The 13,625-nt window shown below is 50.9% G+C and overlaps 1 protein-coding gene across 2 annotated transcripts in view; it reads left to right on the forward strand.

Moving 5' to 3' along the window:
* Window positions 1-13,625, forward strand: part of PPP2R3C (protein phosphatase 2 regulatory subunit B''gamma) — a 54,271-nt gene that overhangs the window by 16,109 nt on the left and 24,537 nt on the right. For both annotated transcript variants that reach the window (XM_068129184.2, XM_078785401.1), the window contains exons 5-7: window positions 425-522; window positions 617-687; window positions 788-920. In XM_068129184.2, coding sequence (XP_067985285.2) covers window positions 425-522; window positions 617-687; window positions 788-920 — 302 coding nt within the window. The remainder of the gene's footprint in view (window positions 1-424; window positions 523-616; window positions 688-787; window positions 921-13,625) is intronic.

Here is a 13,625-nt window from a genome sequence, read left to right on the forward strand (position 1 = left end):
TTGAAAATAAAATTAAATGCTGTTTACAATATGTTAATATTGTAAAGTTACTAACCCTACCTTTACAATGTTTACATAGACTAAACAAATAACTACCTTGGGACTCTTAGGGTGTATATTGATGTGCTCCCCCCAGTGGTTCATTTTCCAAAATGACAATATGTACATTACAAATGTGTCACATATAAATGCCACACCCTATAATATGAAAACTTATTTTAAGATACTAGAACAATTTTGTTGTTGTTCACATGAACATTACATAAATAGCTATTTGTCCCCCCCCCCCACCCCCTAATTATTTTCAAAGTGTAACAGGGCATATGGCATGACAATATATTTTATCAGAATTTTCAAAAGCAACCAGACTGTTACATGATCATTGATGAAGATGAATATGCTGATTAATAATTCTTACTTCTAGGGTGTTTTTTACTGCTCGCGTTTTCGCCAAACTACTTGACAAAGACCCGTATGGCAGGATCTCAATATTACACTTCTTCAACTATGTTATGAGGAAGGGTAAGTTAAAACATCTAATCCAAATTACATTTTCTGTATTTATGTTGTTTCTGATTGTTTATGGGAAGGTTTTTTTTTTTTTTTTCCCCCTTAGTGTGGTTACATCAAACTCGAATCGGCCTCAGTCTTTACGACGTTGCTGGCCAGGGCTTCCTCAGGGAGTCGGTGAGGCTATTGACAAACGCAAGGATATTATTGACAAACTTTAATTTCAGATTTACAAAGTTTGGTTTCATACATTATGAATGTCTGTTGATCTCTACAGGATCTGGAAAATTACATACTTGAGCTCATTCCCACACTGCCACAGCTCGAAGGCCTCGAGAAGTCATTTTATTCATTTTACGTTTGCACTGCTGTACGGAAATTCTTCTTCTTCTTGGATCCTCTTCGCACAGGTCATTGGATCTTTTGTATTAACTAGGGCATGCCCGTACTATATCTATATCTAAAATTATATCCCCCCCTCTATTTACATGAAATGGTTTGGTCCATGAAATGTTTTGGTCCATTCGCAACGCCAAAGCGAACGGCGAACGCTTTACATGAAATGGTTTGGTCCATGAAATGTGTTGGTCCATTCGCAACGCCAAAGCGAACGGCGAACGGCTTGCGAGTACAGTGACAATCCCCCCGGGGTTTTAATTAGTTTTAAAACATCGTTTAACGCCAACATAGCGCCAACATAGTTTGCCGACGGGAAATAAATGAATACGCTCTCAAATGTGCCATCCGAGGCAGAGTGTGTTCGCCACGTTCGGCACACGCGATAGCTCGCTGCTCTCTGATTGGTTGAATCGTTTTTTGGACATAGCTCGGTAAGTAATTGTCCGATTAATATGAAACCTTGAAAAGGCACATCCTCGGGTCCCCAGCAATATACCTGGCAAGTTTAAAGTATATCGGACCCGTGGTTGTCGAGAAACAGCGGTCACAGACAAACAAACAAACGTACAAACAAACAAACACACAGAGATTACTGGAATTATAGATAGATAGTAGTAGTAGTATTAGTAGCAGTAATAGTCGTAGTAATAGTAGTAGTATTATTTATTATTGTAGTAGTAGTAGTAGTAGTAGTAGTGGTGGTCGTAGTAGTAGTAGTAGTAGTAGTAGTAGTAGTAGTAGTAGTAGTAGTACTAGTATTATTATTTACACTGAATTAAAGGAGCTGAACAACAGCATGCAAGAAGGGCAGGTACCATAAATGGAGTAGAGAGGAACAGGTGAACAAATAATGCATAAACTAGCAAGGAATTAACAGAAACATAGTTCAGTGAGGACATACAAACAGGTCATTGTAATGGGGATAAGTAAATAAAAGCTATGTGAGCAGACAGTAAAAGCTGACAAACAGGGTAATTGTGAACAAGGAAAATGCAAGTGGTCGACAGGATGTAATCAGAGTGAAAAAAATATCCAGAGTGAGAGTGGCACTAACAGCATATCAGGAGGGTGTGGGGGAAGATTGGTGGGAAGGTGAGGAAGTAAAGTAAGAGTGATGGGGAATGGAGAGCAGGAAGATTGATATTGGTGATTTGAGTGTGCAATGACCTGGAACAAGGCTAAGCATTGAGGGGAAAGGTTAAACATTAATGTTAACTTTGGAAACTTTAACCCCTTGAGTACGGGATTTTTTTTTTGATAAAAATACGCCCGGTACGGGATTAATTTGGCATTTTGGTACGGGAATGCAACCACGTACTGACGATCTATTTATAGGTATAGTCGATGATGTGTCGTCATCCGTACACAAAACCTTTTTGCGGGTTGCGGCACTGGACATCATCCGTACTCGAAGGGTTAATTGGTTATTCATTGATGGGGCCGTTAATGACGAGGAACAGAAATCTGAAAGCCAGATGGTTTTTCATGCTCTTGTGGTGTCTAAGCAAGTCTACATCACAAACTATGCATGGATATAGCCATATTTGTTTCCTTGATATTAACCACATTTGTGTACTCAGTAAAAAATGGCTCTTTTCTATAGGAGATTGTTTTGATCGTTAATTTGATCAGAATATACAGAACTAATCATTATTGTTCTGCTTACCTGCATGATTAGATTTGATTGGGACAATATTGTTGCGGATCTCACCGTCGGCCCCTTTTCCCCTTACCAAGGGGGAATTAATCCCCTTGTCTGCGACTGACCGACGTGAGTCCTGAAGCTGCCCAGCTCCCTCCAGAGAGGCAGGTGAGCAACCTCGTTCGAGACCGCGGACAAGATGTTAATTTGCCGAGCGGAATAGCAGCCGCGGCTCGAACCATTAACAGAACTAGACCCGATTCTTAGTCGTTGGCCAAATCGTGCCACAGGTATTCAATGGGGAAATCACAAAAACGAAACGGATGTAAAGGAAAGAAGGCAAGGTAGGAAGAACAGGGATTTATTACTAACTATTATGTACAAGACCAAAGAAACCAAGGAAGAAGGAAAAATACGAAAATAAAGACAGAAGGAGAAGGAGACACAGTGCAAATATTAACTTATACATGCTTACTTATACCCAGGACAATACAGACAGAACGAACTCACTCACACGAATAGTGAATTGCAGATTGGATTGGCTGGAGGGAGAGGAAGGTGGGACCACAAGGCTGGAAGGTTTGGCAGGGCGGCACAGCAAGCAGATCCTCTCCGGGCTGGAAGCGAGCAAGGCGGCGGTCGGCACACGTATTCTCGTTGCACGCGGCAGGGGCTGGTTGTCGCTGCACGCCTCGGGCTCCCTCGGTCATCTGCTCAGTTATCTCTTGCGCGATTGTCGCACACATATATCAAGCGGGGTCGTGACACGCCCTCAGCCGTTTGGGTACCGCCCCCGTGCTCTGTTTTGGTGGCCTTATATGGCAATGCCACGGTCTTGTTACCTTATTTGGGTATGGAGGTGAACAGCCCCGCCCCCCCCCCCCCACCCCCGTGGCGAGCCACGGGCTTGTAGCCTTACTTGGGCATGGAGATGAACAGCCCCACCACCCGTGGCGAGCCACGGGCTTGTCTCTTCTCGGCGACCCCGCCCTTCTTGTCCAAACAGAGCACGGAGCACATATTCACTATGACGGCGAAAGCTGCTTCCAAACCAGGGCCAGTTGAGAGGGCGCGCACCCCACGCTTGTCCAGCGGTTTTGCACAGAGAGGGAGAGTTTGGCTGGGAAATGCAATCCTTGAAGGGGACCTATCTCATGTCATTTGGTGCAATGCAGTCAATTAATGGGAAACGCAGCCTTAAACTAATACACATAATAAGGAAATAACTATTTAGAAGGGTATATGATTTTCTATGTGCATGTATATGGACTAGCTACGGTGCACTCATTTCAATTAACAGCCAATTAAAAGGGGAAATGTACACAGGAATTTTAATACTAAATTTACAAAGTGAAGGTTCTAAAAACCGTAACACAGCACCCTCATTCCTCACGGCACGGCTCGGGCCGACAAAACTTTAACTTAGTGTGACACGTAGGTGTAGTTCCCTCTACAATTAACTTGACCCTGAGTGCGACAGTTTTAAAACACAAATAAGTATGTCCCTCTGCTGCATTGCACCCTACCTAACAGATTCATGCCCACAGGATAACCGAATTGCGGAATGGTTTTCAAACTAAACATGTATGGTGGGGACCATTATTTACAAGTGACGCTGATTGTATTTACACTACAACCCAGGACCTGCGATTGTTCTTTTTGGGGGGGGGGGGGGGGAGACAGCATGCACTGCATCGACGCACCAGCACCAATTATCATCAAAGCACCAAAACGCACCGGAGTGCACAGTCACCATAGTTCCATTAAAATAAAAAATAAAAACTGATGCTGGTCTTCCTCTTCGGCTCCCTCTGCTGGCCGTTGTTCTTCCAGATGTTGTCAACTTTCTTGTTCTTCTTGCTGGCGGCCTATTTGGACATAATGATAAAAAGCACAAAACGTGTCCATTTTTATTTATGGCCCACAGGGGCCGACTATGGGTGGTTCACCTGTGGGCTTGGTGCCACCTCACCAGGTCCGCAAGCAAGATCTTGGGCCATCGTGGCCGGTCCCAGCAGAGGGGCCATGCACCAACCCGTGGGGTCCGTGACTGGTGCTCAGCCACAGACATGTGGTCCATAAGTGGTGCGTGGATGCAGGCAGCTGGTGGCGAGGATTCGGGCACACCGACGCGGCCCCCCGCACGCTCCCCTCAGTGCCCAGAGAGCACGATCCATGGGTCGGGGAAGGAAGACAGAGAAGACAGGTGAGTGAGGGGTAAGGTCACAAGGGTACACATCAATGAAGGTAATGCAGAACAAGGTGCGCACGGAGAGCGAAGTGAGAAAGCTCGTCCCTACCATACGTCACCCCCCCTGTTACCTACACCACCCTTGCCCTTACCCATATTTACAACAACCTACACATTTACAAATCCGTCACTACGTCTCGTCCTCCCTATATTTCCCCTATACCAAATTCGTCACAATCCCATTGTCTAAATTTGCCATCACCAATTTCATCATCAATCCTCATAAGGAGGGAGAGATGGAACATCAGCACAATGTCACACCCACGTCATGATGCGTCTCACATTCCAAACATTTGCACAAAAATAATAAAAACATGGCAAGGTGTGGAGTTCTGTCACCTCAGGTGAGTGGATGTAGATGGTGCGAGGAGATTTCAATCCTAACTACTTCCTAAATGACATTAACACACTTTACACTACCCGGGGTCTTTCCCTGCCAAACCATTGGCCATCTTACTCTCTATGCGGTTTTAAGAACCAAATTCCCATTGACCAAACTGTGGTGCTTCATCAATTTGGGGTCTCACTCCCCCGATTCAACTCCCTGTGCCTTTGCACAATTTCAGGACTGGGTCGTGTGGCTCTCCCAGCAGGTCTACCCACCTGCACACCTCCACCACTGCAGTTGCCTCCGAGCTTACCTGCTACTTACCCTAACCTATCTCACTGGGGAAGGCCCTCTGGCGCTCTCCCCACTCGGTGCCCCCTCTGGCACTGGGCTACCCGGGTCCGTCCTCTGGATCCTCGGGCCCCATCCACAACTCTACCGGCTCCCAGAGCCCACCTGCGGCCTTACCTGGCCGACATCCTAACAGTGGCGGAGTGCCCATTTAACTACACACACGAACAGGCCACACTCCCAGCCATTTCCACGACACTAATGCACCCATCCAAACACAATTCTTCCACACGCACCACAGATGCCAATATCCAACCACAATTTACCTACTCCCTCTACCTAACTCTTAAACTACCCTCCCCGGGTATTCGTGATGGGGTCCATCCTCCCCATACACACCTTCGCACCATCCACTCCATACTCCATATATTCCAGACCATTTATTCCATACAACCATTCTCCATACACCTGTATTTGCACACCTGTGCCATCACACCTGGTGCTTCCTGCACCCTCCTTCCTCCCAGGCTTATTCAATCATTCAATACAATGCACAACCACAATTGTTCCTCATGCACTGCTCCATACACCTCCACGCTCAATACAATCCACAATCACCTTTACTCACTTTTTACAATACACTTCCGAATACACTTTCAATTCTCAAACACACGGCATCATCTGATCTACCTGGTGCCCTGCTAAAACTCGCGCTTCCCCGTCGCCCCTTACATTATTGCGCTCCCTCGTCATTATAATCCAAACTAATCTACGTATGTCCCTACTACAGGTGTAATGTCGCTACTTAACGCTACCGTTACCTATGGTCATCTCTAGGTCCCTACACATTTATCCTAACCCTCCCTGGCTAGGTTTTCACCGCCAAACCCCATAAAACTATAGCTCATGTGCCACCTTGTGAGTGGATGTCAGAGTTGCCATCCCACCACATCGGGCATGTCCCACTATCACCCCCCCCCCCCCCCAGTCCTCTGACACTACGAGCCCCCTTCGCAAGAGGTACTGGGTCCTGCCTCGGCATCTAGAGCTGAGGCGATCCACGAGGGCGCCTGCTCGCCGGCATAAGGTCTTATTCGGTCGGCATGGACGATCCGAGGGAGGGCCCGTGGCCCCATCTTGATCTTAACGACCACGTCACAGACTTGCGACAGGACGACTCCCGGGCCTTGCCGGGGGGGGGGGGTGAGTTTTGGGCACCTACCCTTCCGCCTCCGGGAATTAAAGAACCAAATCCTCATCCCCGGAGCGTACTGACTCCCCTGGCTCCGGTCGTCGTACCTGCGCTTCATCTTGGCCCCGCCAGATGGAGCTGGCGGCGGGCAAAGGCATGGACCCTCTCCATGCCTTCCTCCAGGTGACGTGCGTAACCCTCCCTCAGCGGGATATCTGTGGTTTCTGGCACGGGACCGCATAGCAAGTCGGCAGGAGCCCGCAACTCCCGCCCATACATATGCAATGCTGGACTGCATGCGGTGGCTCCGTGCTGGCTAGTTCGGTAGGCCATTAACAAGTACGGGAGATGTTCGTCCCAGTCATCCTGACGGGTGGTGGTGAACAATGGCAGTTGTTGTATCAATGTTCGATTGAATCTTTCCACCATCCTGTCAGATTGTGGCCGCAAGGGTGTGGTCCTGGTTTTCTGAATTGACAGGAGTCTGCACACATCTTTTAGCAATTGACTTTCAAAATTTCGACCCTGGTCGGTGTGCAGCTGCTGTGGAATCCCGTGCCGACATACAAATCCTTCCACGAAGGCCTGCGCTACAACTTTGGCTTCTTGTGTGGGGAGGGCGTAGGCCTCCGGCCACTTGGTGAAATAGTCCATTACAACGAGGATGTACTTATTACCTTGGCGGGTGCGGGTTAGTGGTCCTAGGATGTCTATAGCCACCCGCTCAAGGGGGGCCCCCACCTGGTGTAATTGAAGGGGGGCCCTCATCCTCCGTGCTGGTCCCTTTTTGGCAGAACAGGCGTCGCATCTCCGACACCAGTCCTGTATGTCGCGCCCCATATTAACCCAATAGAACCTCCGGCGGACCCGAGATGTAGTCTTTGTCCTTCCCAAATGGCCGCCGGAGCGGGTACCATGCACCTGTTGTAATATGACGTTCTTAAATTTGTCAGGGACTATCACCAGCCAGGAAGTTCTCTCAGAGGGAACCTCCACCCACTTGCGATACAAGATGTTGTCTTTCAATTCCAGGGTCTGCCACTGAGCCCAATACGCCTTGGTTTGCGCCCTGAGGGTGGTGACCTCTTCCCCCTTTGGTCTTTGCCCCAATTTGACCCATTTGAACACCGGCCCCAGAACGGGATCCTCCTGCTGGGCCGTGCTCCATGCCAAAGTTCCAAATTCTTCATTCGCGGTTAGTGGCAAAATTGGCCCTCTCACCCGGGTTGCCCGGACGACGAGAATCGGGGCAGAATCGCCCAATTGCTCCCTCTCCTCATGTCTCGCACAAAATTTGCAGTTTTCCCCCAGACAAGGACGCCGAGAGAGTGCGTCAGCATTCCCATGGGCCTTCCCGGCCCTATGGGTCACATTATAATCGTACTGCTGCAACTTTTCCAACCACCTTGCAATTTTGCCCGCCGGTTCCTTGAACCGAAGGAGCCATTGCAAGGAGGAATGGTCAGTTCGAACCGAAAATTTCCGCCCGTACAGGTACGGGTGGAAATGGTTCATGGCAGCCAGCATAGCCAATAACTCTTTGCGAGTTACACAATAATTTCGTTCGGGCCTACTTAAGGCCCGACTAAAATAACCAATCACTCTCTCGACGCCCTCCTGTGTCTGAGACAAAACTGCGCCCAATCCTTCCTGGCTCGCATCCGTGTCCAGGGTAAATGTCCCGTCGCTAGTGGGGTAAGCTAGAAGGGGTGCGGATGTCAAACAGCCCTTCAATTTTAGGAAGGCCTCTTGGCACTCCCTTGTCCAATTAAATCGTGTCCCCTTCTCCGTAAGCCGGTGGAGGGGATGGGCCAACTCCGCAAATTTCGCCACAAAGCGCCGGTAGTAGGAGCAGAGTCCCAAAAATCCCCGCACCTCTGTGATGGTACGTGGTGCGGGCCACTCCGCTACCGCTGTAATTTTGCCTGGGTCCGTTTTTACCCCCTCACGGCCGATAACGTGACCGAGATAGGCCACCTCTCTTGCAAAGAAGGTGCACTTACTCGGGCTCAGCTTCAACCCTGCCTGTCTGAGGCACCCGAACACCTGGTCCAAATTAGCTAAAGCCTGGGGGAATGTTTTGGCATGTACTAGGACGTCATCCAGGTATACCAGGCATGATTGCCATGGCATGCCGCCTAGTACATGTTCCATTAATCGCTCAAAGGTGGCGGGGGCGTTACACAAACCAAACGGCATCACAGTGAACTGATACAGCCCCTTACCTGTGGAAAATGCCGTTTTCTCCTTCCCTGTCCTATCCATCTCCACCTGCCAATACCCACTCTTGAGGTCTAAAGTTGAAAACCAATTTGAGCCCGCAACGGCATCGAGGGTGTCATCAATTCTTGGCAGGGGATATGAGTCCTTGAGTGTCACGTTGTTTAGCTGGCGATAGTCCACGCAGAACCGCGTGGTCCCATCTTTCTTTTTAACCAGCATAACGGGTGACATCCAGGGACTTCCCTAGGGCTCGATGACGCCTGCATCGAGCATCTTTTCAACCTGCTCGTCAGCTTCCGCTCTCTTGCTCCAAGGGAGCCGTCGGGCGGGCTGACGAATAGGCCGGGCCTCACCGGTGTGGATCTGATGTTTCACCAGGCCCGTACGTCCAATATCCTCGGGGGACAAGGAGAAGAGATCCAAATGGGATCCAATCAGTTTGTGTAAGGCCTCCCTCTGGGTACCTCCCAACTCTACACTACTACGACTTACCATCTCACAAATGGGATCGGGCCAATTCCTACTATTTATTGAAGGCTCCCCCTGGGGCCGGCTCGGCTGGACGTTCTCGCCCCTCACTGACGCGACTTCTCTAACTGGGGTGCAGCCAGCTACCTTCGTGCCCCTCACTATAGTGCGTGGTTCTGTACTAATATTAATTACTCGAACGGCCACCACCGGCCCGTCCGTTTTTACAAGGGTGCGGCCCACGATTAAACCAAGTGTGGATCGCGCTGCCACCGGTTCGACCAGGCCGCAGGACTCCTGCCATGTCGGGCGAGCTGACCATCGGGCCGACACTATGGCCTCGGCCCCCGGAGGGATGGTCACGGCCTCAGGAGCCTCCAGCTCCACCCGCTCGGCCGTGCTCACCCCCTCCAATGGTAGCTCTTCCATTCCCACTTGCAGGATCCCCCGGCTCAAGTCGATTTTACAACCGCTGGCAGTCAACAAATCCAACCCTATTAAGCATGGGTCGCACACCTCCGCCACCCAAACCTCTATCTCCTTCTTTACCGATCCCAACTTGAGGGTTACAAAACCACGCCCTATGATCGGAGCCGTTACCCCGGTAGCCAGCTGCAAACTATGATTTTCCAGACGCTGGATTTTATCCCAGCCGTCTGCACTCGAATTAAGGATCATGGGGCTGATGATCGTGGCGCTGGCTCCTGTATCCACAACGGCGTCTACCCCCACGCCGGCAATTTTGCATCGAATTGTGAAACTACCAGTACCAATTTGGCCACAATGAATGACCTGTCGCCTGTACCAATTTGGCCACAATGAATGACCTGTCGCGTCAATGAGGGCTCCTCTCCATCCCCTACTGCCGAACACCGCCCTGCATGCCCGGCACGTTCTAGTTTCCCGGGCCCTGGCGGGGGGGGGGGGGGGGGAGTGTCTGAGGTCGGCTAGGCCGATCGATACGGGGCGGAATTGAGGGCATTGGCTGGCGGGGACCGTCCCGGCGCGGAGCTCAACACTCCCACGCACGGTGACCCAGCCGAGCACAATTATAGCACCTCACCTGGTAAGGTGCTTGCCTCCAGTATTCCAAATTTCCCCCCCTGAATGTCCGAATTGGTGTACTTTGTCGTGGACTACCGGGTGCCACCGCTTGGGCCGCCTGCCATGGTCCAGGTCCCACCAGGCGCCGATCCACCAGCCTCCGGACAATGCTCTCCAGGTCGGGGCCCCCTTCGGGGGTGGGCCCTCTAGGGGGGTCGCCACCCATCACGGGCCCTAACTGACGCACCGCCACTGCGTGGTGCTCGCCTCCCCGGGCCAGGGGCCTCGCTGCTTCCCAACGGGCTGCAGCGTCGGCCGCCTGGCTCATGGTCTGCGGGCGCCACATGGCGAGCTGTTGTCAGAGCTCCGGATCCGGAAGAGCCTGGATAAAGTGATCCAGCGCCAGGCTTTCCTGGGAACTCGCTGCCATGTCTGCGTGTGCGATCCCTACTGTGCCGCGAATGTCATGGGCAAGTTCCCCGATGGTCTCCTGGGGCTTGCGTTTTCGCTGAGCAAGCTGAGCTTTAACAAGCTCGCTTTGCTGTTCAATGCCGAAACGATTAATTAAGGCCGCACGGAGAGCTGGCAGGGTGAGAGCACCCGGTGGTAAAGCTGTCAGCACCTCCGCCGCCGCACCGCGCAGTGCCCCCACAAGGTGTACTCCACCTTCGTCCGGATTCCAACCGTTGCCTCTACACACGTATTCAAACTGCGCCAGGTACGCCCTCAGATCACTCTGGCCGTCATACGGCGCGAGTGGGACCTTGTGGGCGCCCGAAGGCCGGACCCCGTGCGTCACTCCTTGCGGGATCAGCGCGGGACCAAACCGTTCGGGCCCCCACAGTACACTATTCCCGGGGAGCTCCCGTGCATCCCCCGTCCCTCCAAACACTACCCCTCTTGGTCTTGGTGTCGATGCCTGGGTCGCCCTTCCGCAACCCGCTACCCACTCCATACTCGCACACCCTTGCTCACCAATACCCCTCTCACTCCCCATAGTCGGACCCCCTTGCACACCTCGTCTTTCCATACACTCCGGGCCAGTCATACACCTCACCATTGGTCCCTCACGAGCACCCGGGTCTAAACCAACACCCAAGCTGACTGAATCTCCCCTCACACCATATACATTTCCGAGTATATCACCACTCACCTCGGCACCTCGTCTTCGCTCCTCCTCCGCCACCTGCAAACTCTTTATTTGGTCAGTTAGCACATAATCACGATTTGAGCACAGACCTTGTACATATTCCATCACTTCCTCCTTTATCTCCCTCTGAGTTTCCCTCCGTCTCTTCTTAATTTCACTTACCCCCTCTTCCACATCCTCTAATTTTTGCCTTACCTCTTTTATTTCCCGGTGCGCCCCCTCAATTTCTTCCTCTAAGGCCACCTTGGTCATCTCTATGTGCGTCCTTACTTTCCGTTATTTTGTCTCCATTGCCTCTGTTACCTCGTCCAACCTCTTTGTCAACCCCTCATGTACCATCTGACATTCCCTCTTCGTCGCTATGAGTTCTTTTTTTTTCTTTCTCTCTTTCTGTGTCGCCTTCAACCCCACGATTACCGCAGTGTTCTTCTCCACTTGCTCCCCTAATTCCTTTTGTCCCACCGTCAGCTGCTCTACTCCCCTCGTCAGATCCTCTATGTCCCCCTGTAACCTAACCGTACTATTTCTCACCTCTTTCTCCATACGCTCCTCACCCCGCTTTACCTCCTCGCGTACCCCCGCGACTTCCTCGCCCACACCTCGTCTGATCTCCTCCCCCATTTCTCCCATCTCTTTGGTAGATGCTGCCCTCATCTGTTCCAAATCATTCCTCTGGGCATCCAATTTAGTTTCCAACCCGATTTTCACCTCCTCTATCTGATCTCCCATCTGTTTAATTTCCCGGGCGGATTGCTCCCCTATTTCCCTCAATTTGCCTTCCATGGTGTTTTCTAACCCCCCTAACCCATTCTTCACCCCTTCCATCTGGTTCTCCTGGGCAGCCATTCTGTTTTCCAACCCCGTTAACCCCTCCTTCATTTTCCCGATTTGGTTACCCACGTTCTCCAGTTGGCCCCCCAATTTACCTTCTAGCCCTTCCAACCTGTTGTCTAACCCCTCAAATTTATTGTCTAAACCCTCAAATTTACTGTCTAAACCCTCAAATTTACTGTCTAAACCCTCAGATTTGGCTTCTAGCCCCCCGATTTGATTTCCCATATTACTTAACCCGTCTCTCAATTGCTCACTGGTACCCCGCGCTTCGTCCCTCATTGCCATCAATTGCTCACTGGTACCCCGCGCTTCGTCCCTCATTGCTCTGATTTCCGCCCTTGATTTGTCCCCCTGCAGGTTCAGGGACGCCTGCATTTGTGCCATAAATTGCTCCATGAGGGCCTGCATTTGGACCACCCCCATTGGCGCAGCGGGCGTGGCTACCGCGCGCTCGTGCGAGGCGCCATTTTGTGCGCCTGAAACCTCGTGCGCGAGGGCGCCATCTTGTGCACCTGATACCCCCGCAACCACATCCTCATTGCTCTCCTCTCTCTCCCCCATATACATTTCCCTGGGGTTCTGGGTCGACTCTACCCCCCCCCCCCCTTCTAACTCACCCACCGGCATCCGGTCGCCTTGATCATCCATGGCACGATTTTTAATTTGGAATATAAAATAAAATTTTGGCCACTCGTAATTTTGAGTGCGCTAAGCGCACTTCAGGTCCGAATCCCACTCCTGACACCAATTGTTGCGGATCTCACCGTCGGCCCCTTTTCCCCTTACCAAGGGGGAATTAATCCCCTTGTCTGCGACTGACCGACGTGAGTCCTGAAGCTGCCCAGCTTCCTCCAGAGTGGCAGGTGAGCAACCTCGTTCGAGACCGCGGACAAGATGTTAATTTGCCGAGCGGATTAGCAGCCGCGGCTCGAACCATTAACAGAACTAGACCCGATTCTTAGTCGTTGGCCAAATCGTGCCACAGGTATTCAATGGGGAAATCACAAAAACGAAACGGATGTAAAGGAAAGAAGGCAAGGTAGGAAGAACAGGGATTTATTACTAACTATTATGTACAAGACCAAAGAAACCAAGGAAGAAGGAAAAATACGAAAATAAAGACAGAAGGAGAAGGAGACACAGTGCAAATATTAACTTATACAAGCTTACTTATACCCAGGACAATACAGACAGAACGAACTCACTCACACGAATAGGGAATTGCAGATTGGATTGGCTGGAGGGAGAGGAAGGTGGGACCACAAGGCTGGAAGGTTTGGCAGGGCGGCACAG

This window comes from Myxine glutinosa, chromosome 1 (assembly GCF_964187855.1).
Source record: "Myxine glutinosa chromosome 1, kmMyxGlut1.1, whole genome shotgun sequence".
NCBI lineage: Eukaryota > Metazoa > Chordata > Myxini > Myxiniformes > Myxinidae > Myxine > Myxine glutinosa.